The following is a 25,714-nucleotide window of genomic DNA, read 5'->3' as shown; positions in this document are numbered from 1 at the left end:
AATACATCTCTTTGTAGTTAATAAACTTGTTTTACTGTTGACTCTTACGCAGTGTGTTTAAGTTGAAGTGTCTGGGTAGCTATTTAAGGTAAGGAGTTGGCATGTTATTCCATTAAAGGTGTAATGGACTTAATATATTTGTACGGTCCAGGAAAGGGCTGGGCAGTATGGGACATACATTTCTGGGGGAAGATACGGGGCTGGTGGTGTGTTGGGATCTCCCTGCAATATAACCAAAACCACTGCTTAATTTGTAATGGTAGAGGTGCTGGGGCTCACGCATCATGCAAGCAGCCGTGCAGTGCTCCACAGACATTCCTCTGGCGTGACGTGGAGGCGGAGGGTTGCGCTGCTGTTTGCATCTCTTGTGCGCACAAAAGAACTGATGCGGTAAGTCCAGAGGCGATGGGGCTATGAACTGCCAAGTCCAGAGGTGCCGGGACTCAGCCCCGGCACAAATTAAGCATTAACCGATACTGGTGAGAGCCCAGTGTAGCTAGCAGGCTGCGGTTACATGCAGACACTCAAGGTGTGGCTTGCATGCTGGGAGACTGTGAGTGGCCCAGGTAGGAGCTGCTACAGCAAGGCGTCATACAGCACCCAAAATTGCAGGGCAGGGATGACACAACCCCCACTAGTCTGGATTGTGCCATGGTATATCACAACTGGACATAGTAAAATTGATTTCTGACCTGTATCTGCAGTGTGGTGTCTCTGAAGAATACTGGTGAAGGGGCTTGATTGGATTCTGTTGAGTCCGCTGTGGACAGTGACAGATTCTTTTGTGGAAGGTTAATACACCTCTACCCTGATATAATGCGACCCGATATAACACGAATTCGGATATAACGCAGTAAAGCAGTGCCTTGGGGGGGTGGGGCTGCATGCTCCGCTGGATCAAAGCAAGTTCGATATAACACGGTTTCATCTATAACGCGGTAAGATTTTTTGGCTCCCAAGCACAGAGTTATATCGGGGTAGAGGTGTATTAGATACTGGGGTATCCAGCCTTTACAGTGAAGGCTGTCTTTTTGGTTTTACCTAAAACCCTAACTTGGCTATCAGTATTAGGCTTAGACGAAAAAGTTAGCAACAATCTTTACTCTGAAGAGATCCCAGTCTCTCTGTTTTAAAACCACTGTAAGCCTGAGAAGCAGTTAACCCATCTCCCTTTAGTCCTCTCTCTTTCCTGTTATTGTGGCGACTCATCCAGTTTTACAACTTCTAGTTCGCACACAAACAGCAGCATGATTCTACATCAGCAACTCCCCAGGGTGCTTAACAGATACCTTTACCTTAGGTAAAAAGAACAGGAGTACTTGAACTACAGCTTATGCTCAAAATAAAAGCTTATGCTCAAATAAATGTGTTAGTCTCTAAGGTGCCACAAGTCCTCCTGTTCTTTTTGCGAATACAGACTAACACGGCTGCTACTCTGAAATCTGTCTTTACCTTTGGTGGAAACTTAACAGCCAGTGGGTTAGGTGGAAGAGTATTCCATTCCACATGGAGGCTGAGGGGCTGAACAAGCACAATTTGTTTCTCACCCTTATCCCACTAGGAGTTTCTCCCATTACAATTCATACCAAAGGAAAGCGCAAGTTAAATGTAATGCTCAACACTGGCTGAAATCCATTACAGTTCATGACCAAGAGTTCACACCAGGAGCTTGTAATTCAACACTTCTTTTAGTTTGGCTTTCCCTTATTGGACAAGAGAAACAGGGTGAGGCAGCAGAGAAGCCAGTGAGTTCATATGGAAGAGTTCCTTATCAGCCTCCTCCTCCCTCTCCTCCCAAAGAAAACTAGAGACACGGTTTAAGGGCAGAGTCTGGCAAAAGGCAAAGCAAACTCCAACCATGGCTATGAGCCGCTTTGCTAGGGAAATAGATGCAGTTCTTGATGCAGCTGAAGGGAAAAAAACCGAGGAGCTACTGATCTCGTACAAGGGGGTGCTATACCCTAGTGTGTTGTGTTGCGCTGAGACCTTCCAAGCATTGGACACCATGGAAGTTAGAAAAGATGATGTCTTCCTAGCTGCTTATCCTAAATGCGGTAAGTCTGGATTTTTTTGGTGCAAAATTGAAAGAAAAGTGCTTAGATGTCAAATATATGTGATCATTTTCTAAGAATGCAGAAAAGCACTGAAATTCAAATGCTACATGCAGTAGTAAATCCTCATTTGTCACAGGGAAACAGTGTGCTAGTGAGCCATGTGTTTTCCTCCTCCGTAATTTCAGATGTGTGTTTATTCTAGCAGCGATAGACATGCTGCTGGCTGTAGTAACTTAAATACAAAGAATCATGCAAGATTATGGTGAGCTTAAATATACAAGTGTAAGGAAATTTTAAGCTTTTGATTCCTATAGTTGCTGTAATTCTGCCTTTTTGTGCCTATGTAGCATTATACCTTCATATATATGGTGAAGAGATGGGGGTCAGTCCACAGAATTCAGAGCCAGAACAGAATCTGAACTGCCCCGAAACTTTGTTAATAACACACGAATGGCAGGCTTAGAGCTGTACACTGGTATAAAGAGGCACGGACCCCATCACTAGTTTAGAACAGACACAGACAAGACAGTTCAGACACAGGTGGGGGAGGGTGCAGGAGCTCCCGTTTGGTGCTCAGGGTGGGGATGTGGGGGGGTGCAGGAGCCAGGGCATGGGGTGTGGGAGGGTGCAGGAGTCAGGGCAGAGGGCTGGGGTCATGAGGGTGTGAGGGAGGTGCAGGAGACAGGGAAGAGGGCTGGGGGTGTGGGCTGGGGTTGCTCCCAGCTCCCTGCCCTGAGCGGCTCACGGCAGGGGGCTGGAGGGGGTATGCCCCCTTCCATGCCCTTCCCCAAGGCCCCGCCCCCACCTCTTCTCTGCTTCCTCATGCCAGCAAACAGCTTATCAGCAGCAGGGAGAGAGAGTGAGGGGGGGGGGGGAATGCAGCACACTGGGGAAAGAGGCGGGGGAGGGGGGAGCTGGGCTGCCCGCGAAGCCTGCCCTGCAGCAGCAGGACAGAGCCCCGGGAGAAGGCAGCACCAAGCTTCTGCCCCCATAGGAGAGAGCGGGGAGCAGAGAAGAGCAGCCAGGGCCCCTTCCGAGCGTGGGCCCTTTAAATAGCCACTGGAGCCCCACCGCCGCTACCCCAGGGCTCCAGCAGCCAGGCTCTGGTGGAAATGTAAAGGGCCCAGGGCTCCAGCCACTGCTGGGAGCCCCAGGCCCTTGAAATTGCCGCCTGGGGAAGCCGGTCCACCCTGGTACAGCGCACGGGCTCTTGCCGGTACGCCGTACCGGGGCGTACCGGCTTACTTGCACCTCTGTATGTAGGGTTCTCATTCAGCCGGAATAACACAAATCAGGAAAATCCATGGCTACATTCTCTTAATGTAGCTTAACAGTCAACTGTAAAGAAACAGGAAAGGCATCTCTCATACCTCCAGAGCTCACTGTCCTGGTTTTCATTAGCAACACCCTGTCTCCGCTTCTTGTGAAAATAAATCAGCCCTTTCCTTTTTTATGAGTCTGAGCTTAACTAGGTTCCTGATTGCCCTGGCTGTGGGAGACACTCCCAGCTGGGATAACAAAACCCATGATGGGATTTAACCCTCATGTTCCAACTTGCTGTCCTGCTTGGCAGAATCTCCCCCTCACACACCAGTAGGTTAAGGGTGCAATAGCACCACTTTTGGGGGATACATGTGTCAGGGTTTCGTCCCCACTCTGAACTCTAGGGTACAGACGTGGGGACTCGCATGAAAGACCCCCTAAGCTTATTTCTACTAGCTTAGGTTAAAAACTCCCCAGGCACAAATTCTCCACTGTACCTTGGGTTTCAGTAACGCTGCCACCACCAAGTGATTTAACAAAGAACCAGGGAAAAGGACCACTTGGAGTTCCTCTTCCCCCAGCAATCCCCCCAAGCGCTTACACCCCTTTTCCTGGGGAGGCTTGAGAATAATATCCTAACCAATTGGTTACAAAATGATCAAAGACCCAAGCCCCTGGGTCTTGGAACAATGGAAAAATCTGTCAGGTTCTTAAAAGAAGGATTTTATTAAAAAAAAAAAAGAAAGGTAAAAATCATCTCTGTAAAATTAGTTTGGAAAATACTTTACAGGGTATTCAGATTCAAAACACAGAGGATCCCCCTCTGGGCAAAACCTTAAAGTTACAGAAAACAGGAATAAACCTCCCTCTTAGCACAGGGAAAATTCACAAGAAAAACAAAAGATAAACTAATCCGCCTTGCTTGGTTTACCTATACCGGTTGCAATATTGGAGGCTTGGATTGGGATGGGTTGGAGAAGATGGATTTCTGTCTGGCCCCTCTCAGTCCCAAGAGAGAACAACCACACAAAACAAAGAGCACAAGCAAAACCTTCCCCCCTCCCAAGATTTGAAAGTATCTTCTTTCCGCATTGGTCCTCTTGGTCAGGTGCCAACCAGGCTATCTGAGCTTCTTAATCCCTTACAGGTAAGGAGGAATTCTAGGCTACCCGTAGCTGTATGGTTATGACAACATGCCATTCAATACCCTTATCGAAGCTGTTCTTAGCCCAAGACTGATGATTTTTTCAGAACACTTGGTAATATTTAGGCTGGTGTCTGTTTGGCCCAGATCCACAAAGGAATGTAGATGCACAAACTCCAGACTTAGGTACCAAAGTCCTAGCTTTAGGCACCATTCCAATTTACAAATCCCCAGTTCAGCTGCTGCCTATGCTATAGACAAACTAAATTTACTCACCACCTCAATTTTTGCTGTAAAAGTCTCCTAGACACCTATGTTTCTTCCTCTGGGCAAATACACTGATGCCTCTGGGAGGCACCCAGATGCCTACCTCACACCTAAGCCCTTCATGATCCTCAAGCTAGAGGCAGATAGGCACTGTCCCAGCTATCTCATCTGTAGGGCCTGATCCATTAGGTGTCCTCAGAGGCAGCCTAATTGCACAAAATGACTTGGGGGGGAAGGGGACGGATTATGTTTTTCTAAAAGATACGTTCTAGGAATTCTTTGGGGGATGTTTATGGCCTGTGTTATACAGGAGATCAGACTAGATGATCACAATGATCCCTTCTGGCCTTGGAATCTATGAACCTTTAGCCTAGTGTTTAGGATACTCACCTGGGATGTGGAAGATTCCCAGATGAATTCCTCCTCTTCCTGATGAGAAGAAGGAACTTGAACTTGGCTCTCCCAGACTCATGATAGTACCCTTGCAGGGATCGTGTGATTGTTGGACAAAGGCATTCCTCTCCCAGTAATACTCTTTTTTTGCCACAGATAGTTACTCCTGAGCACAGCCCGTGCTCTACTCTTCCCTGCCAACCCAAAAGGAAGCATATGTGTAGTAACTGAGCTGACTGGGGAATAGAGAAAGAGCAGGTGGCAGTTTGAGGATGTTGCAGGGAAACCTTATCTTCACTTCTCTGTTCTTCAGTCTTGCAGCAAAGATCTCCTCCTCCTACATGAAGGAGATTCTGTGTAGCAACAAGATCTGAGTCACTGCACGGCAATAAAAGACCCACTGCACCAAGTCTCAGAGCCCAGGTCAATTGATTCAGGCTTACAGGACTTGGGACACGGAGCTAAAAATAGCAGTGTAGACATTTGTGCTTGGGCTGGAGCCTGGGCTCTGACACCTTCTTCCCCCACTGTGGGATTTCAAAGCCCAGGCTCCCCTGAACCCAGATGTCTACACTGCTATTTTTAGTACCACGAGCCTGACTCAGTTGACCCAGGCTGTGAGATTCAGTTGACCCAGGCTATTGGTGCCATGGGTTTTTTATTGCAGTGTAGGCATATCCTTACACTGTGTTCACAAGCTGTACATAGCAGAAGCAGCAGCCTTAAAGTGCTTACAAGGGTTGCCATTATATGCACATAGGCAATGTAAATAAAGTACAGTTGTGCGGGGGATATATAACTTAACTTGTAATTGCCAAAGCACAGGATTTCATTCTCGCCCCCAATGTTGCATTAAAGAGACACACTCAATGTAAAAATCACACTTCTGTCTGAAAATTGTGTACCTACAACTGTTACAAGTTATATAATGGAACACCTACAAGTTATATGGAGGACTAGTATACTGACTCTTTAGAAAGTTATGCTAGATATTTAACAGGCTACAGTTCTGAAATTCCTGCTTGGCTCCTTCTAACAGTTATTTTATGTTTCAGGAAGTAATTGGATTGAACACATTTTAAATGACTTGATATCCGCAGTTCTAAGGGAGGAGGTACCACGAATAAAGCATTTACAAATTCTTGAATTTGGAGTTCCAGAAAAATTTCAGGTCAGCATGGACTAATTCAGGAAGTTTATTTTTAGCATCTAGTATTTTTTTAAATGTCTATATTTTACAGTATCTCATATAAGTACAAAACACTTTACAGAGAGGGTATACACTTCCATATCAAGTAATTTGAAGTTAATTCTCTCAATTACTTTTTGTATGTGGGAACATGTTATAAAAGATTAAAACACGGGCAAACAAGTGTGATTTGAAATGAAATTGACTTTTGTGTACTAAAAGAACAGAACTTAATTTTAACTCTAATCTGGACCTCCTACTGCTGTATTAGAATTTCCAATCCTTAGTGTCAATTTTGAGTGCAATATTTTAAAAATCTTTTGAGAAGAAAAGGTTAATGAAGTCATTAGCTGATTATTCCTGATTTCTATCCATCCTAGTTTAAGGTGTGACTTTTCCAAAGTGAAGTCAAGCCTATGCCTAAGGGCTTGGCTACACTTGCAGATGCAGAGTGCTGGGAGTTAAACCGGCCTTTGGAGACCGCAGGAGGGAAAACGCTGCCCTGTGTTTACACGATCAGCTGCAAGCACAGTGGTATGGCCACATTAGTAGCTCTTGCAATGCCACCGAGAGCAGTGCATTGTGGTAGCTATCCCAACGTGTAAGTGGCTGCAGCGTGCTTTTCAAATGGAGGAGGGGGGTGGAGTGGAGTGTGACAGTTGTGTTGTGTGTATGTCGGGGGAGAGACAGTGTGTTTTGGGGGGCAGTGTGTGTCAGCATGCTGTCCTGTAAGTTCAGATGGCAGCAGACCCCCCACCTCTTTCTCACACACACATGCCTGGGCAGCAGTGGCATTCCACAGTAATGGTTTGCTTTGTGTCCCGGAGAAGATAAACATGCTGGCTGTCAGAAATGGAGCTTTGAAAGGGGATATCCGCTTGCCTGCAGCCATTACAAGCTACATACCACACAGACTATGCTGACAGCTTGTGCCACACCCTCTCAAAGAAACTGCGGAACCACCTGATCAACATCCTCTACAGCAAACAGGGAAAGATTAAGAATGAGCTCTCAAAACTGGATACTCTCATAAAAAACCAACCTTCCAGAGTTCAAAACAATGAGAAGAGTGGCCACTTGACTTCAGGGGATTATGAGATGTTTCCAGAGGCCAATCCCAGTGCAGTAATGCAACACGTCTCTCAGCAAGCTTTATGCTTCTCGTGGAGGTGGATTGCCAGGAGCGCTCCAGCTGCAGAGTCCAGGCGCTCTAAGTGCCTTACCAGTGTGGACACCCAGGGCCGTCCCTACCCAGAAGCAAAGTACGCAGCTGCTTAGGGCACCAGCAGATTTGGGGCACTAAATTTCCTGGTGACCTAAGCAGCTGCGTGCTGCTCCAGCCCCTGCTCCGCCTCTTCCTCCTCTGCTCCGTCTGGCTTCTTCCCACTCCTGCTCTGCCCCAGTCCCGCCTCCACTCCACCCCTTCCCCAAAACCCCTGCCCCTGCTCCACCCCAGCCCCGTCCCCACTCCCCTGAGGACTGCAAGGAATCGGGCCCGCACTTACCAGCGGCAATAAGTAGAGCGACCCGGCCACAGTGTGCTCCGCTCCGCTGGCTCCCAGCCACACTGCCGGTGCGTACTGCGGGGCTGTTCCCCCCCTGGGCCCCAAAGCTGGGAGCCCAGGGAGCAAAGCGGAGTGGGCTGGGGCCGGGTCACTCCACTTCCCGCCACCCCATAAGTGTGGGGTCGGGCCTGACTGCCCTGTACTCACCGGGTGGCAGGAAGTGGAGTGATCCAACCCCAGCCTGCTCTGCTCCGCCGGTGAGGGCTGGTGGTTGGTTCCCCCTGCCCCTCCCTGCAGAGGCCTGGGGCCCTACACAGCCTCCCCCGTGGGGGGTGAGGGGGGCCTGCGTAGAGCACCAAAATGGCTAGGGATGGCCCTGTGGACACCTCAGAAGTTAGGATGCCTGGGGCCTATATAATGCACTCTAACTTGCAAGTGTAGCCAAGCCCTATGTCTTTGCAAGATCAGGGGAATGTGTGACTCTAACAGTGTATATGGCTGTGTGTGTGTCTATATGTTATAATTGCAAACCATGAGTAGTAACACCTGATGGACTGTTACTTTTCTTTATGTGGTTTTATAAGTAATGCACAAGATTGGGAGTCAGAGTTAGGACATCGCTAATGACAGCTCTGTGTCTGGCTTCAGGCGAGACATTTCATCTCTCCTCTTCAGTTTCCTCATTTGTAAAACAGAGATATTATTTATTTTTGTCACAGAGGTGCTGTGAGACTTAATTAATTACCGTTTGAAAATATTTAAGAACCTCAGTTAAGAGATCATATGGGCTGACAGCAATGGAGCAAAACCTGGGTAAAATCTGAGACAGTGTTGCAGGACTAAGGGTACGTCTGCACTGGCAGAGTTACTGTGCCGGCAGTTTCAGCGCCGCTTAGAGAGCATTGACGAGAAACTGCTGTTGTGTGTTCACACCGTCAGCTGCTTGCGTAACAGTGTGTTCACACTTGTGGCACTTGCAGTGGTATTCGGAGCGGTGCACTCTGGGCAGCTATCCCACAGAGCATCTCTTCTGCTACTAAGAGTTGTGGGAAGGCGGAGGGGGTCGCGGGGCATCCTGGGTCCTGTCCCAATGCCCTGTGATGCATTGCTTCGCATCCCAGCAATCCCTGTGCTTCTGTCTGCATTTGGCGCCATCTTTCGCAGGTTTGTGTACTGCGTGCCCTGCCTCTTCGGTCTGCAGGAATGGATCCCGCACTGTTGACCAATATGCTGCTCGCTCTGACCAACACGTCATGAGCGGCAGTGGAGTTATTCCTTAAACTACAAAGGCAAGAGGAGTCTGACATTGATCTCGCCACGCGTAGTAACTATGACACGAGATTGCTTGTGGCATTCACGGAGGTGCTGACCACAGTGGAATGCTGCTTTTGGGCTCGGGAAACAAGCACTGAGTGGTGGGATCATCCTGCACGTTTCGGATGATGAGCAGTGGCTGCAGAACTTTCGGTTGAGGAAAGCCACATTCTTGGGACTGTGTGATGAACTCACACCAGCCCTGTGGTGCAAGGATACAAGAATGAGCGCTGCCCTGCTGTTGGAGAAGCGCGTGGCGAGTGCACTGTGTAAGTCGGCTATTCCAGACTGCTACCAATTGGTCACTAACCAGTTCGGAGTGGGAAAGTCAACAGTTGGACTCAGGTTGACAGAAGCGTGCAGGGCCATTAACCACATCCTGCTCCAAAAAACTGTGACTCTGGGCAACATGCATAACATTGTGGATGGCTTTGCACAAATGGACTTCCCTAACTGTGGAGGGGCGACAGATGGCACGCATATTCCAATTCTGGCACAAGACCAACTAGCCACTGAGTACATTTATTGGAAGGGGTATTTCTCTATGGTTCTTCAGGTGCTTGTGGATCACCGTGGGTGTTTCACGGACGTTAACGCAGGCTGGTCCAGAAAGGTGCATGACATATACACCTTTCGGAACACTGGCCTATTCAGGAAGCTGCAAGCAGGGACTTTATCCCCAGACCAGAAGATCACCGTAGGGGAAGTCAAAATGCCCACTGTGATCCTGGGAGACCCCGCCTACACCTTAATGCTGTGGCCTATGAAGCCATACATGGGACACCTGGACAGCAGCAAGGAGCGGTTCAACAACAGGCTGAGCAAGTGCAGAATGACTGTTAAGTATGCTTTTGGCCATTTAAAGGCCCGCTGGCGCTGCCTCTATGGGAGGCTGTACCTGGCCGATGACAATATTCCTATGCTTATAGCTGCGTGCTGTACGCGCTATAGTATTTGTGAAGGGAAGGGTGAAAGCTTGACACAGGGCTGGACCACTAAGGCTCAGTGCCTGGAGGCTGAATTTGAACAGTCAGAGACCAGGGCTATTAGAGGGGCGCAGCATGGGTCCATAGGATCAGGGATGCCTTGAGGGAGCAATTTGAAGCTGAAAGCCACTAAGATTTGTTGCTATGCTCAGGAGTGCAGTTCTTGTAATGCCAGGAGGTGATTGTGATTGGTGCAGACGATGCACTATGAAAGTGTAAGGAAACTGCCTGTTCCTTTGTGGGGCTCTCTTTGCTTTCAATTAATGGAATAAAGATTGCTTTCACACCAAAACAATTATCTTATTAAAAAACAACCGGAGGAGAGAGACAAACAAAAAAACACATCAGCACTGTGGGGACTGGGGGAAGGGAGGGTCCCAGGATTGTTAAAGATTTGGGTATGTCCAGGTATCATATCCAACCTTCTCCTTTGGAGTACAGTGCAGCGGGTACTGTACTTCAGTAGGGCTAAACTGCAGAGGGACGAGTGTTGAGTGCAGTAAAACCACCCTGTAAAGTAAAGTAAAACAAAACACGCAAGCCTGTGCCTAATACAGTAAGAAAGTGATTACAGATGAAATCTCACTCTCAGAGATGTTCCAGTAAGCTTCTTTTACAGACTCGTCTCTTTGTAGTCTGGATCCAGCAATCACTCACCCCTGCTATTGTTACCTTCCTTTGCTCCAGTTTCTTTCAGGTATCCTTTGGGGGTGGAGGGCTATCTCTTGAGCCAGCTGAAGACAAAATGGAGGGGTTGAAATAGACTTTCTCTTGTGGGTGGACACCCCCTCCCCGATATAGAAACCATCTACAAAATGGAGTTTTGGAGTCACATGGGCAAGTCACATGTCCATGCATGACTCAGAGCTTACAGGTGGCAGCCATTGTTCACATGCTACCTTCAACGTCCTCAGGCAGACTTCTTATGTGGATTGAAGTCTTCCAAGAACCATTGTCTGTTAAGTGTTTCTTGACTGGGCACTTAACTTGCAAATTCCTTTCTAAAGAAGCTGACCAAATGCCTTACTAAGGCGACTTACAATCAAACAAGTACATAGCCAACATACATAACTTTGAGTACAAACATGATACATGCATACAAATAGGATGAATATATTCAGTAGATCATAAACTTTGCAGAGATATGTTATATGGCCTATCTAGCATAAAACATATTCTAGTTATGTCATATTTACTTTCATAAGCATATTTCCATAAAACATTATGGGGTGCAATGTCACATACACATATTATAAATTGTCAACATATTCGAGGTAGACATGTTGTGGTTCCTTTTTTTTCACATATTCTTTTTGTTTTGATTTAGAAAATAAAAAGTTTACCTTCGCCACGTCTTTTTACCACACATCTCAATTGTGATAATATTCCCAAGGCTGTTTTGGGGAGTAACGCAAAGGTAAGTGAGCATTTTAATATTTGATATTATTCACTTTCCAAGCAACTCCCAGTTTTCCTCTGGCAAAAGTTCTCTACAGGATTGCCTGGAAAACAGGAATTCAGTTTCACAAAAAAATTCAAGGTTACAGCATTTGGTTTTGTTCGGCATTGGGATGTAACCAAGAACGGTGGAATTTTTTTTGTGAAAAAACAAATTGACGAGAGCAAGGACTTGAACCTGGGTCTCTGATGTTCCAGGTTAATGCCGTAACTGTTGGGACTTTGGCTATTCTGAGATGCGTGTGTGTATGCCTCTCTCTCCCTCCCATTTTAACCAGAAATGAATAAATTTCTGGGAAAACTTTTGGCCAGTCAGCATTTTCTGGTGAAAAAACATTTCACTGAAAAAGTCCTGACCAACTCTAGTTCTCTACTTCGCTTTTTCAGATCCCATAATCTGACATCTTTCACTATAAAAGTGGAATTCAGTTTTTACTGGTTGTTGTTTGTAATTCACACAAAGGTCAAATCTTAGATCCCAGCCCTGCAAGGTGAGCTGTATAGGATAGCCCTTATTGCTCCATGGAACCCCCATGAAGTCGTAGGGGCTCCAAGCAGGTGTAAGGTCTCTCCACACAAATCAATTTGCAGGATTGGAGCCTCACTTTCCAAATTTCAGTTCCTGTAAGAGCTGATACGTTTTTAATGCAGGACCCTTGAGATCAAAGGTTACCTTAAAATACCAAAGACTCATGTGCCTTTGCTGTTTTAAAAGGTACTGGTGTTACTTCGAAATCCAAAAGATGCAGCTGTATCCTATTACCACTTCTACAACAAAAATCCTGGGCTTCCAAATGTCAGCTCCTGGGATGAGTTCTTTCAGAAGTTCATGAGTGGAGAAGGTACAGTTATTAGATCTTTGCTATGTTTCTTAGTGGCGTTTATAAACACTCTAGTACAGTGTTCTCAACTCTTCTTTGGTCTGCAGTCCAAAAAGGGAGTCTGTGATCATCATGTAAAAACTAATCCCAAATGGATTCAAACTAATGATCTGGGTTGGAGAGGGCAGGGGAGCTGGTGCTAAGGAGTCAAAGGTACTTCACTCTTCTCCAACCCTGAGCAATGCTCAGCACTCGGAGCATTGCTGTGGAGATATTCAAATGGTCAGGATGGTGCAGTATACAGGGATTCCACTTCATCCCCAGCACACAAAGGGTAAACTCCAGCTTTCCTTTTCTTTCTGGCAGGCATTATCCTTCTTCTGATTTCACATCTTAACAACTAGATTTATGAGTGAGTTTCTCCCCCTTTGTTCTCAGCTACTTTTTTCTCTTGCTCTCAGCGTTCATGCTGTCAAAGCAATGGGAGCAGACATGAGTTACAGATTTCCTGTCATGTCAAGAAGCTTCATAGCAATCGGGCTCAAACAGACTCAAGGAAAACGACAGTGAGAGCCACCCAGCATTTCAAGTGAAGTTCTCTTGTAAAGGGGAAAAAGAGACTGTAAAAATGGCATAGTGGATTTTGTACACATCTCTTTATTACTTCCAGATCAGAAGTGCTAGGCTTACAAACAAACAATGTTTTATGTAACTGCCAGCTCCTCAAATTCCATCTGGGATTTGTGAATCAAGTTGGGCTCTTTCCTTCTTCAACACCGCTGCCAGTGATAAGGACTCTGCAGGCCAAACTGCACTCTTAGTAACATCTGTACAACCCCACTGGCCTGTCATGCCAATTTAGCAAGCTATTTTGATGATGATGTTGCACAAAATGGAATAGATTCCAGCTTGTACTCTCCTAACTGTGCTGATTTGGCAGAGTTTAATGCTTTTCACTCCTTTTAAGATGCATTTTATTTCAGAAAGTAAGCAGAGAGGGCACTGTATATACTTAGGAAAACAGACCTGTTTAGTAAGAAGGTGCCTTGTTTTACATACTCATTTTGCAGAGAACAGCACTTTAACAAAATATCAAGCCAAACCCTCTGTCATACTAGCTACTCTGACACTGAGGTGCATTTCAGGGATTTTGAGAAGTTGCTGACAGTATAATACAGTGTCTATGTACGATATAAGCAAAGTCTCTTTATTTCACCCCTTTTTTTGTGCAGTTCTGTCAGGAAAGAGACCAGAAATCAGCTGGATCTGTCCAGCTGAGAAATCCCCTGATGTAGGAGAGCTTTCCATGGATGCAAAGCTGGCATTCTTGATTCTTGTACTATTCTGCCGCTATAACTGGCACAGGGGTGGTGTCAAGAGACTAATCTTAATTGGTGAATAGTTCCTTGCGGACTTTGCCACTTACCATAGGTTAGAGTAGCTTCTAGGCTGCTTGAAGTTACCATGGAGCCAGGTCTGAGCTGGGCAGAGAATCAGGGAACCGTAACCATAAACTGCCTTACAGCCCCTGAAGCAAATGGAGGAAATTTAATATAGCAAAGAGTCTGTGCCATATTCTAGTAAACAATTATTGGAAAATAAAGTATACTGGTAGAAACTAATTGTTTATATTTTGTAAGGGCCTATCCCTGCAAGCACTTATGCATGTGAGTAAAATTTACTCACATTAATAATCCCACTAAAGTAAAGGAAATTATTCGTATGGTGAGTGTTTGCAGGACCTTAAATCTGTGTTGTTGGGGTTATTTTTTTTTAACTTCGCCATTTCATAAGTGCAATGTTAGCCTGGTTATGTGATAGATTGAATATACACACGTGGCTGTGTTACTGATTACTACAAAATGTATTCAAGAATTAATTTGTTGTAAACAGATTTTTTTTAAAACTTGTCATGTAGAAACGGTATAGCTTGATTATGTAAAAATAGTTGGAAGAAGAAAGTGAAAAGTCAAGTCTGGAGTGAATGACTTCCAAAATAACATCTGTCCCCTCCTCCCCCCAAAGAAAAAGAAAAAGGAAAAAAAAAGAACTAAGAACAGCGTACTGAAGGATTAGACGATCTAAGCTCTCCAGGACTCTATGTTGAAGTTAACCTATACATTTCATCTTGGGGCAATTTAAATATAGTTTAAATTATCTTCTGTTTTTGACCTGTCTGCCTTAACTTCATTTTAGTCTGCTGGAACTCATATTTTGACCATGCTCTTGCCTGGAACAAACACATGGATAAAGAGAATATCATGATCATCACCTATGAAGAAATGAAAGAGGTAAATATGTGTAGAAAGTTAAAAATGGAAAAGACTTTTTAGGTCTTGTACTCAGTTCTGATACAGAATTGCTCCCTTCAGTATATTCTCAAGCATCTTGTCCCATCCAGTTTTCATTTTGTCCCAGGCAAAACCTTAATGTGCAGAGAACAGGTATATGATGTTGCAGCCTGTTTTCCCACTGGCTACTAGCCCTTCTTTCTGCAGCCCAGCTCCCTCCTCAAGCACGAAAGCCTTGATCCTGCAACATTAAGCACGTGCATGAGAGTGGTCCCATTGACTTCAGTGAGACTGTTCACGTGCTTAAAGTTAAGCATGTCCATGTTAGCAGTTTGAGGATCTTAAACTGTAAATTCTCTGGGTTAGGTAATGCCAATGCTTATATAGAACAATACTAATTGATGTGGCTAGATAAATGATATCAGTAGTAATTAATACTAAAATAAAGAGATCCATGCAGAAGATTGAGAGCATTCACTTAACACATTGCCATTTGGGAAGGGAGGCACATTCCAAAATCTTATCAAAAGTAACCACCATTCCTGCAACCTCCTGCTGCTGAACTTAATATATTTCTCTAATGTTCTGCCCTTTGTATGGATGAGAATATTATCAACTACATTCATTTGAATGTAGTTGATAATATTCATACATTCAGACAGAGGGAAAATGTCTGGCATGTTTGCTTTAACTTATACATAACTCTATCGCATTTTTGTTTTTCAGAACTTACCTCAAGGAGTGAAACAAATAGCTGAATTTTTGGGGTTCTCTCTGCCTGAGGAGAAGATTCAGTCTATTGCAGAGAATGCCACCTTTGAATCAATGAGCAATAAATCCCAAGAAACACATGGAAAATTTGGTCCCATCCTTTTCAGAAAAGGTACATTTATACAGAGCGGTGATAGTCCTAGAGTTTAGAACAGGTATCCAAATTGGTCATGGGAGCTAATTAACATTTAAAAGGCTTGATAAGATGCATGACTGTTGTGACCATTTCAGGAGCTCCCAAATGCAGAATTAATGCATTTAATTCATAGCTGATAATGAATTTTCTTCTCCTGAAAATGGACATCCCTAGCTAGATGATCACTCAGTATATTTAAATTGCCCCAAGATGAAATGTATAGGTTAACTTCAACATAGAGTCCTGGAGAGCTTAGATCGTCTAATCCTTCAGTACGCTGTTCTTAGTTTTTTTTTTTTTCCTTTTTCTTTTTCTTTGGGGGGAGGAGGGGACAGATGTTATTTTGGAAGTCATGAATGCTGTTCTTTCAAAATATGAGCTCTGTGGAAAATACCTTGGTTGTAAAAGGTGCATGCATATATACCTGTAAAATTTAGTGCAAAGGGTTTTCTTTAACCTAAAATTTTAAGAACACCATCCACATTGAAGCCTCATATTGATTTGAAATGTGGTAATAAGTTCAGTCATTCCAACTGTTTGTGTCAGCATTTCATTGTTATCTACTGCTATCTGACAGGTGATCTTATACTTCCAGGAATATTTATGAGTTTATTTCATTGTTCTTTTGCAGGTACTGTTGGAGATTGGAAGAATCTGTTCACTGAAGCTCAAAGCCAAGAAATGGATGCCAAATTTGAAGAATGTTTAGCAGGAACGAAACTGGGAGCCAGGCTAAAATATGATAAATACTGCAAATATTAAATCCTTGAATATCAGAATGACATTAGCATTTACTCAGAAACATCATCTATTTTACTACCTTTTGTTTGAGAATGTAGAGATTAAAATAATTAGCCTTTCACGCAAGAATTTTCACACAAAAAACAACCAAACCCAAGACACAGTAAATAAGGCTAGTGGTCCAAATACTGCCCATCTGTGACTTATTTAGGCTTAGAATCTCCTGTGCATAGTGGCACATGAGGCAACCCACTTTTCCTACTGCTGCCTGTCCAGAACAAGATGTTTGACTCAATTGTAAATTGTCTCCATGATGGCAACAACTTTTGCAATTGTCTTGCAATAGGCCATTTTTTATCCTTCATGCCTTCTCTTCCCTCCAGGTGGAATCCAATAGAATGCTACGACTACACTATGCAGCTTTTAGCAACACAGCTGTGCTGCTATAGCCGTGCCGCTAAAAGCCGTGCAGTGTAGCTGCTGTTTGTCGTCAGGAGAGAGCTCTCCTGCCGACAAAAAAATTCCATCCACAACGAGAAGCAGCAGTTTTGTCGGTAGGTTCACACCGGCACTTTTCATTGGTAAAACTTTTGTCGTTCGGGGTGGCGGTTTTTGTCGTTCAGGGGTGTTAAAAAAAAGTTTTGCCAACGAAGTCCCAGTGTAGACACAGCTAAGATATACCTTGTGCTTCTGCCTTGAGGTAACCTGATGACATGGCCAAAGCACCGTAGTCATCTCTGTCTGAGTCCATAGTCTGTTGATTCGTGCCATGCAACACTTACATTGGAGAGATCGTGTAACCAATGAGTTTCCAAAATTCTTCTCAAACAAAGCTGGTGAAATGCATTCCTCTTTCTGTTTGTGTACTTCCAACATCTGCCACATTTCTGGCACGTACAGTAGTGTCGAAGGATAATAGCATTGTACAATCTCATTTCAGCGTGTAGATGTATCTTCTTACTTTTCCAGGTTTGACAAATGAGAAAATTATCTACTTGCTTTGCCAAAATCTTTTCTTCACTTCTTTAGTAAGCTAGCCATTATAAGATATTGGACTTACAAGATAAACAGTCATCAACTCTTTTGTATTTTTCTCCATCAGTTGTACATCTGTCATTGTTGACTGTATTCTCTCCTTTCTACATAATCTTGGACTTCTGCATACAGATACCAAGTCCCACTTGAGGCCGTGTCTGCTTTTATGCTCATAACAAATCTTTTCATTCCATCCATGTTGGTATCCGGTCTGACTGTCATCTGCTAAATCTAGGTAAATTCTCCAGCTTATCTCTTGCCCAAAGAACATCAGTATCCTCAGCAACAACCATCACTCTTCTCATCACGAAAAGGAAGTGCAGAAGAAAAGTGGGGATAGTATGCAGCCTTGCATTACATCAATAATAATCTTAAACCATTTCATTTCTTTGCTAATTTGATAAAAACTTTGTAGGCTAAATCTGCAGATGGCACCAGGACAGACAGTAATCTATTCTGGAACGTCTCAGGATCTTCCAAAGGGCTTCTCTGTGGACACTATCAAATCCTTTCATAAAATCAATGCAATTTAAAACTGTCTTCTGCTGGTCTTCTAAACCTTTCTCAATGAGTCTTCTCAAGGTGAAAAATCTGATCTGAACATAACTTCTTATTGAAATCTAGCCTGTTCTTCCCTGAATACTTTCTCAACAACCATTTCATCCTATTCAAAATGATAATGCAAAACACTTTTTTCAGGTACAGATAGAAGTGTCACTCTTCTCCAGTTATCACAAATAAACTGGTTCCACTTTTCAGGGATTATACAGATAATGCCTCATCGCCAATCTTTAGGACAGATCTCCTTTTCCCAAACCATTCTGTACAACCTTCACATGTAATTCAAATCACTTTCTTTTCAGCTTCTAACATTTCAGCATCTATTTTATTATAGCCTGGTGCTTTACCACTCTTCAGTTGGATTATGGCCTCAGTTATTTCTTCAAAGATGATTACTTCTAGTGATATAGGTAAATCCACTATTTCTTCACATCTGTCAGTGTACATTTGTGGTTCTGGCTGGCTGAGCACAAATTAGAAATGTTCCCATCCACCAGGCTCCTTGTCATTCCTATGTGGTTTAAAATCCTACCATCTCTTGTCTTCACAATGCCACAGTGGTTTGAGAATTGTGATGTCAGTCATTTAGATACTAGAAAAAGTTTTGTCGAATCCCCTCTCTTGTACACCTCCTTAGCTTTTCTTGCTTTGTTTTCCAGCCATTCTCTCCTTTCTTTTCCAACTGATATTTTAGCATTTTTGTCTTTGACCACCTATTTTTGTTGTAGAATAACTCTTTTGCTACTGTCTTGTTCCTGTTGAATTCTCTTCTTCAATTCTTTCCTCTCTCCAACAAGTCCATGTATTGTTTGGAGCCATTTTGCTTCTTAAACCTTCTCATTCCCACTATAACCCTGGCTGCATCCACATGCACGTCTTTGAAAAGCTGCCATGGTTCTTCTGTCATTGATCAGTGTATGTAACTCTTCAAATCTGTTGTTCATCTGCAGCTTGAACTGCACCTTCACTGCTGGATCTGCTAGCTTTCTAGTATCACACATATGCTCTGCCTTGCCTGGTGCTGCCTTCTCTGGTTTTATTTGGATCATCCGAATAACAAAATGGCGGTCACTTCCCACATCAATACTCTTATGCTGTTGGAAGCCAGGGTGTGATCTTCTCCAGCTCCAATTAATGGCAACATAGTCTAGCTCAGGAGAAGTCAATTATTTTTGGTCAAGGTAGAGTCAAAATCCAGACTCTAGAGAAAATAATAAAAATAACAACAAGTAAATAAGATTTTGGGGTCCGTTCAAAAGTATCCGGTGGTCCAGATTTGGCCTGCAGCCCCCCTATTGACTACCCCAGTCTAGCTATTTCTGGGTGAAGCCATCATTTGATCCCCATGTCAGTTTTGTCTTTCCTTTGGGGCAACATTATTTCCACACATCTATATGGGTGTAAGAGGTATTTGGCTGAATATGTAGAACACATGAATGATATACTAGAGTGCCTTTGGCTATTTCAGTTTAATTTTTTCATAATCTGCCAGTGATTCAGGTTGATTCCTGCTCCAGATCCAAATTTTCTGAAAGTCCAAGGTTCTTGAGCATCCTGGGGTCTTGCTTTGGACACATTTCTCATCTTCAGTAGTTAATTTGTTCATCTATGTATCCTATATTCTCTGCAGCCTTGTATGAAGTTCTTGTAGAGTCCATTGATTTGATGGTAAATCATCCTGGCAAAAAGTTAACAGGAGAATGCATCAAGGGTTCTGTACTAAATCTAGTGGTGCTTAATATAATTATTAATGATCAGGAAAGGTGAGTGAGTAATGAGGTAGCAAAATTTGCAGACTGAACTAAGTTATTGATGTTAATGAAGACCAGAGAGGACTGTGAGGAATTTCAGAGACATTTAAACATGCTAGGTGAAGGGGAAAATGAAGTTTAATATTGATAAATACAAAGTAATGCACATTGGAGGGAAAAATTTAAACTAGTCACACACATTACAAAGTTCTTAATTAATTGTATTAATGCAGGACAGGGACCTGGGTGTCATTCTAGACAGCTCAGTGAAGACCGCTGCTGAAGGTACAGGTGTTTTTATTTAAAACAAAAAAAGCAAATATGAGGATGTGTATACAGTGGAATGGAGAATAATATGGAAAATGTTATAATGCCCTTATATAAATCAGTTGTGCAGCCTCATCTGGAATACTGTGTGCAATACCAGTACCCCTGTCTCAAAAAAACATTTCATAATTAAGGGATTCAGAGAAGGGAGAAAATGATGATTAAGGACATGGAAAATCTTATCTGAAGAGATTGGAAAGGTTGGGATTGTTTACCTCAGCAAGGAGTATATAAAATAATAAATGGCCTAAAGCTGGAAGACCTGGACCTTCTTTTCAAGCTATCCTGCCATGGCTCAAGAGTGTGAATACCACCCTCTGGGCAGATTGTTAAGAACCAGGGCACAAACCCCAAATTGGTTGTGAGTTTTATACTTAGATTTCACCAACCAGTTATCAAGTATACTCTCCTCAGGCACCATAACAGCCTTAACATGAAGTCACAGACAGTATGCTGATCTATGCTGCAATCCAGGTAAGCTTACATTTGTGATAGATGCTCCCTTACACCAAAGCTCACAGCAATATTCTGGTTACTCCCAGTCCCAAAGGACCAGTCACTTACCCCAGATCAATTGCACCTTAGATCTTACACCAAAGACAAAGCTTGTAGTCAATGCTATAATAAACTATCTGAAGATTTATTATATAGTAAAAGGAAACAAGAGTTATTTACAAGGTTAAAGCAGGTAAACTGATATATACACACACAAGTTACAATCTTAAATTCCAATAAGTAACAGACGCGTCTAGAATAAGCAAGCATTTTATAGACCATAAGATCATGGCATTTAGAATAAAAGACCCATGCCATGATCACAGCAGGCTTTGGTCAGCTGACTGGGACTTGGGATGCAGGATTAAAATTGCTGTGTAGATGATCGTGCTTGGGGTAGAGCCAGAGTTCTGGGACCCTATCCCATTGTAGAATTATTGTATTATAAACACAAATGCGTAACTATTACCTTACACTATGGATCACAGATGCTATAAATGAGATTAATGAATGCAGCGATTTATCACTATTCAATAAAGTCTAAACACTAAGCATATTTTTATAACTCTAATATGTATTTTAACAATACTAACACACAGGCAAACCAGAGCGATTCCGGCTATGTTCTGGTCAGTATCCAAGTGAGGCATGGCGACCTTGGCATGAGCTGACACCTGGTTTGCTAGCATCACACTTCTATTTCCTTGTCTCATTAAAAAAAGACAGTGGGAAATTCAATGAAATTAAAAGGTAAAAAATTCAAAACTGATCAAAGGAAATAGTCTTTCACACCGTGCATACTTAGATTGTAGAACCTGCTGCCACTGGAAGTAGTTGATGTGCCCACACTGTCTGGTAAAGCATTCAATGTATTTAATGAAATGCCAAGCGAACAGGCTTTGAAATATGCTGAATTTAAAAAGGGTGTATTGCAAAGGTTTCACATTACCCCTGAAGTGTATAGAATGAAATGTAGATGTTTCAAAATGCATGACAAAAAGAGTTACAGAAAATACTTGTATAAATGTGATTTGATGAAAAAATGGGTGAATGGGAAGGGAGCAGAGAATTATGATCAGTTGTTCGATCTTTTTGTACAAGAACAATTCCTGAGCATATTTTCTGAAGAAATCAGGCAAGCTCTTTGTGGAAAACGCCTGAATTTGGTTAAAAAAGCTGTGGCTCTTGCTGACACACACACACACATATATATATATATATAAGCTGAAGCAGGGGTTCTCAAACTGGGGGTCAGGACCCCTCCGGGTCATGAGGTTATTACACGGGGGGTCATGAGCTGTCAGCCTCCACCCCAAACCCTGCTTTGCCTCCAGCATTTATAATGGTGTTAAATATATAAAAAGTGTTTTTAATGTACAAGGGCGAGGGTCACATGCAGAGGCTTGCTGTGCGAAAGGGGTCACCAGTACAAAAGTCTGAGAACCACTGAGCTAAAGCATCCAGTGACCGCAACCACAGAGGGAAGGACAGAAACCCAGTGTTAAGGTGGACCCTGTTTTGTCCCTGGGAAGAGTGAGGGTGGTTGGGAGTGCAGACTTTCTCCTCCCCAGAACAGATCATCCCTTGGAGTACAGGAGAATAGTTCAAGAATGTGTTTCACCTGTGATTCTACTGAATGTCTGAGGAAAGAAAGAAGTTAAGTTCACACCCTGTCCAGCCCAAGTTTAACGCACCTGTTCTTAACACAGAATCCCAAGAGATATCTGTAGGTCATATGATTGATTTTGTGAGATCTGATCTATTGGGGGGTAGAGATGGAATTTGTTAAAACTGCCAAGGCAAATGGCAAAGAATGCCTTGGGTGGAGAGACAGTAGTAGTGCACATATTTCTCTGGTCAGGGGAAGCACAGTTCAACAGTCAGCCATGCTCCCTGGAGAGAATGCAGAACTAGCCCTGGGATGAGAGAAAGTCACTGTACATCTGGCTAAAGTACATATGGAGTGTAACAAGCTGGAGTGAACTTTGAAAATTGGTGTGCTGAACAGTATTTTAACAGCAATTCTTGTGGAAAATAGTATTTTGTCTATAGCTAAAAGTTAATATAGTAACTTGCAGCAAAAAATAACATTCTGTAATCTCAGAAAAGAATTGTGTGGACAAAGCAGCAGCTGTGGGGGAGGGGATGATCCTAGCCTCAGCTTATCAGGAGAAAGTAAGTGCTTTCAGGTGTGGAAGGGGCCAAGGCAGAGGAGGATAGCCAGAGCTAAAAGGGGAGTTGCTGTCTCCTGAAACTAGAAAGGTAGTTCAGGTTGCCTGTAACCAAGGTTTTGCAAATAGAGAGCAGACCCTATGCTAGAAAGCATCCCTGGGTACATCCTCAAGGGGACCCCCAGTAAGGAGATATGGGGAAAAGGTTTTTGAAGAGGAAGAAAAGTTTTACAGAGAAGGACCCATGGGGAAGGACAAAAGCCCTGGGAACCTTATAAGCAGCCACTCCAGCACTGTGGGGAGTCAGTGTTGCTACCCATGATTGCCCTTTTGCTGGTCACTTGAAGACACAGAGAACTGACGAGAGGTTAAAGAAGAATTTTTACTGGCCAGGGATAATAATGAGAGACTATTGCAGATCTTGTGACTTACGCAGAAGTGGAAAAAAAGACCTGTAGGACCGCAAAAAGTCCCTCCACACTCCTTGCCTGTAATACACGAGGCATTTTATAAGGCAGCAATGAATATTGGGCGCCCTGTGCCACATCCTACTAAAAGGAGAAAAACTATATCTTGGTTATAGTGGATTGTGCCACTAAGTAGCCAGACCAGGTTGCTCTGAGTAACATAGAAGCTGATTCTATAGCCAAAGTCCTTTTCACTATTTTTAGCAGACTGGGTTTCCCAAAAGAGATGTGATCAGATCATGGGTCAAATTTCATGTCCCAGTCATTCAGTGAGTTATGGAATTTGTGTGGGGGATGAAAGATGCCCCTTTTCACCCAGAGACAAATGGGTTGGTGGAGAGATTCAGTGGGATCCTGAAATCTACGCTGGGGATATATGCCAACAAGCGGGTCAGGATTGGGATGAAAAGTTACCTTAGGTCACTTGCGTATAGGGAAGTGTCCCAAGAATCTACAAGATTTGCCCCCATTTGATTTTCCATACTGCAGGAAAGTGAGTGAAGCTTTAGAGCTCACCAGAGACTCTTGGGAAGGGAACATTGAGGCAGAAGGGGCGCCTGTGAGGGAATATGTACAAAGGTTCAGGTAAGCGTTAAAGGGTATGATGGATGTGGTTCAAGATAACCTAAGACAGTCAAAAAATCCCACTTCATTGATTTGCTGGCTGAATGTCAAGACAATTTATCGCTTGAAAGCAATGAGATATGCAATGAATTAACACAGACTGAAAGGGCAGAGGTTCTGGCTATATTGAAGAGCCACAAACAGGTTTTCTCCAGCAAGCTAGGGAAGACTAGTGGTCACCCATGAGATTGACACTGGAGGTCCTCAGCCTGCACTCAGCTGGGCTTATCACAGCACTGGCACATTGCTAGAGCAAATCTGTACAGAAATACAGAGCCTGCTAAATTTGAGGGTGACTAAAGAATCTGAGAGCTCTTGGGCATCACCCATTGTGCTTGTCCCCAAGAAAGATAAACCTTAAGGTTTTGTGTGGGCTATAGAAAACTGAATGCTCTCACTGTTTCAGATGTTTCTCCAATAACCAGAACTGATGAGATGCTTGATATTTTAAGCGAAGCAAGATATCTTAGCATTTTTGACTTTGTAAAAGGGTATTCGCAGAGTCCTTTGGACCCTGATTCACAGAAAAAAAATCTGCTTTTATTACTGGTATGGGACTGTATGACTTCAAAATGTTACCATTTGGGTTAATTAATGCAGGATGCACTTTTCAGCAGCTGATCAACCAAAAGTTAAATGGATTGCAGGATTTCACAAGGGCCTATGTCAATGATATAGCAGTGTTCAGCAACTCTTGGTCTGATCACAAGAAACACTTGGGGATTGTATTATCAAAGCTCAAAGAGGCAGGCCTGACTATAAAAGCCTCTAAGTATAAAATAGGAGAAAGAACATTTCCTTCTTTAGATCATTGGGTAGGGAATGGTCAAAGCTCTCCTGATCCCTTAAAGGTAGAAGCCATTTTAAACTGGACTGTGCTCCAAACCAAAAAGCAGGTTCAGTCTTTCAAAGGCCTGCCTATTTCATTACTACCGCTGATTTGGTTATGATTTCAGTGACATTGTATCTGCAATCACAGATTTGTGTAAAAAGACAAAGCCAAACAAGGTTGTGTGGACAACTGCCTGTCAAAGAGGGATTTGATCAGGTACAGAAAATCTTGTCTGAAAAGCCTTTTCTGGCCTGTCCAGATTTTGACCAAATATTTGAAGTCTGTGCAGATGCATCAGACACCGGGGTAGGTGCTCTTTTGATGCAGTCAGTGGAAAGTTAAAAAAAAATCCCAACATGACTTCGCTTTCTGAAGCAAGAAACTGACATCTACTCAACAGAATTACTCTGTCAAGCAGGTATGGCCCAATCTTTTAACGGGAAATTCAGGTGACCATTCTCCACTAGTTTGGAGGCATACATTCTAAGCTACTACTCTGAAGCATCACACTCCAGGAATATGACAATACAAATTGTGCATGTTAAGGGGAAAGAAAATATTGTGGCTGATGCCCTATTTACGAAGCAGGGTACTGACCCACTGCATACAGTTCAGCCAGTGGCTAATCCTTCTACAGTTTTGTAAAGGGGTGTGTGTGACCCTAAGAACCCCTGTATTCACAGCCTACACACTACTACAATGATATTTACACAAACTATGCCTTGGGAGGTATCATCTGAAAACTAACACCATACTGGTCAATAGTATAATTGGAGAATATATGTGACAATGCTGCATGTGGAATTACAGCTGTCCTCCGATATTGTTTTAAAATCTGTATTTGAACAAAGCAGAAACAAATAAATCAGGGTGATCAGTGACAATGGAATTGCAGTTTACACTTGCAGTAAACAGAACCATCAAAGCTCACGAGGTGTTTGGGGAGTCAGCATGTCTGGATCAAAAATAATTGTGTATTTGCTTGTCTAACCAGCCTGGTCATCAGGCAGAGACAATGAAGGTTCACTTACACAAAAGGGAAACAAAGCCATCAAGCTAACAAGGGGGGGGCAGGTAATGACTCAACTGTCAACAAGGGATGGAAACTGCACCCCCAG

At 43.4% G+C, this 25,714-nt stretch overlaps 1 protein-coding gene across 1 annotated transcript; it reads left to right on the top strand.

Moving 5' to 3' along the window:
• The first annotated feature begins 1,731 nt into the window (after positions 1-1,731).
• LOC125633833 (sulfotransferase 6B1-like) lies at positions 1,732-21,058 on the top strand. The gene is made up of 7 exons (XM_048843676.2): positions 1,732-2,054; positions 6,177-6,292; positions 11,443-11,532; positions 12,289-12,415; positions 14,591-14,685; positions 15,412-15,568; positions 16,224-21,058. The coding sequence occupies exons 1-7, from the start codon at positions 1,859-1,861 to the stop codon at positions 16,352-16,354; spliced, it is 912 nt and encodes a 303-aa protein (XP_048699633.1). The 5' UTR covers positions 1,732-1,858; the 3' UTR covers positions 16,355-21,058.
• The last annotated feature ends 4,656 nt before the right edge of the window (positions 21,059-25,714 follow it).

The sequence above is a fragment of the Caretta caretta genome, chromosome 3, assembly GCF_965140235.1.
Source record: "Caretta caretta isolate rCarCar2 chromosome 3, rCarCar1.hap1, whole genome shotgun sequence".
NCBI lineage: Eukaryota > Metazoa > Chordata > Testudines > Cheloniidae > Caretta > Caretta caretta.
Note: the sequence above shows the minus strand (reverse complement) of the source record. Positions and strands in the feature narration are given on the sequence as shown.

What these genes read in the sequence shown, in the direction of transcription:
- LOC125633833 (XM_048843676.2), top strand. Translation starts at nt 1,859, where the DNA reads ATGGCTATGAGCCGCTTTGCTAGGGAAATAGATGCAGTTCTTGATGCA. An exon ending in GAAGTTCATGAGTGGAGAAG is followed by an intron (nt 12,416 to 14,590) that starts GTACAGTTATTA and finishes ACTTCATTTTAG; the next exon opens with TCTGCTGGAACTCATATTTT. An exon ending in CCTATGAAGAAATGAAAGAG is followed by an intron (nt 14,686 to 15,411) that starts GTAAATATGTGT and finishes TTTGTTTTTCAG; the next exon opens with AACTTACCTCAAGGAGTGAA.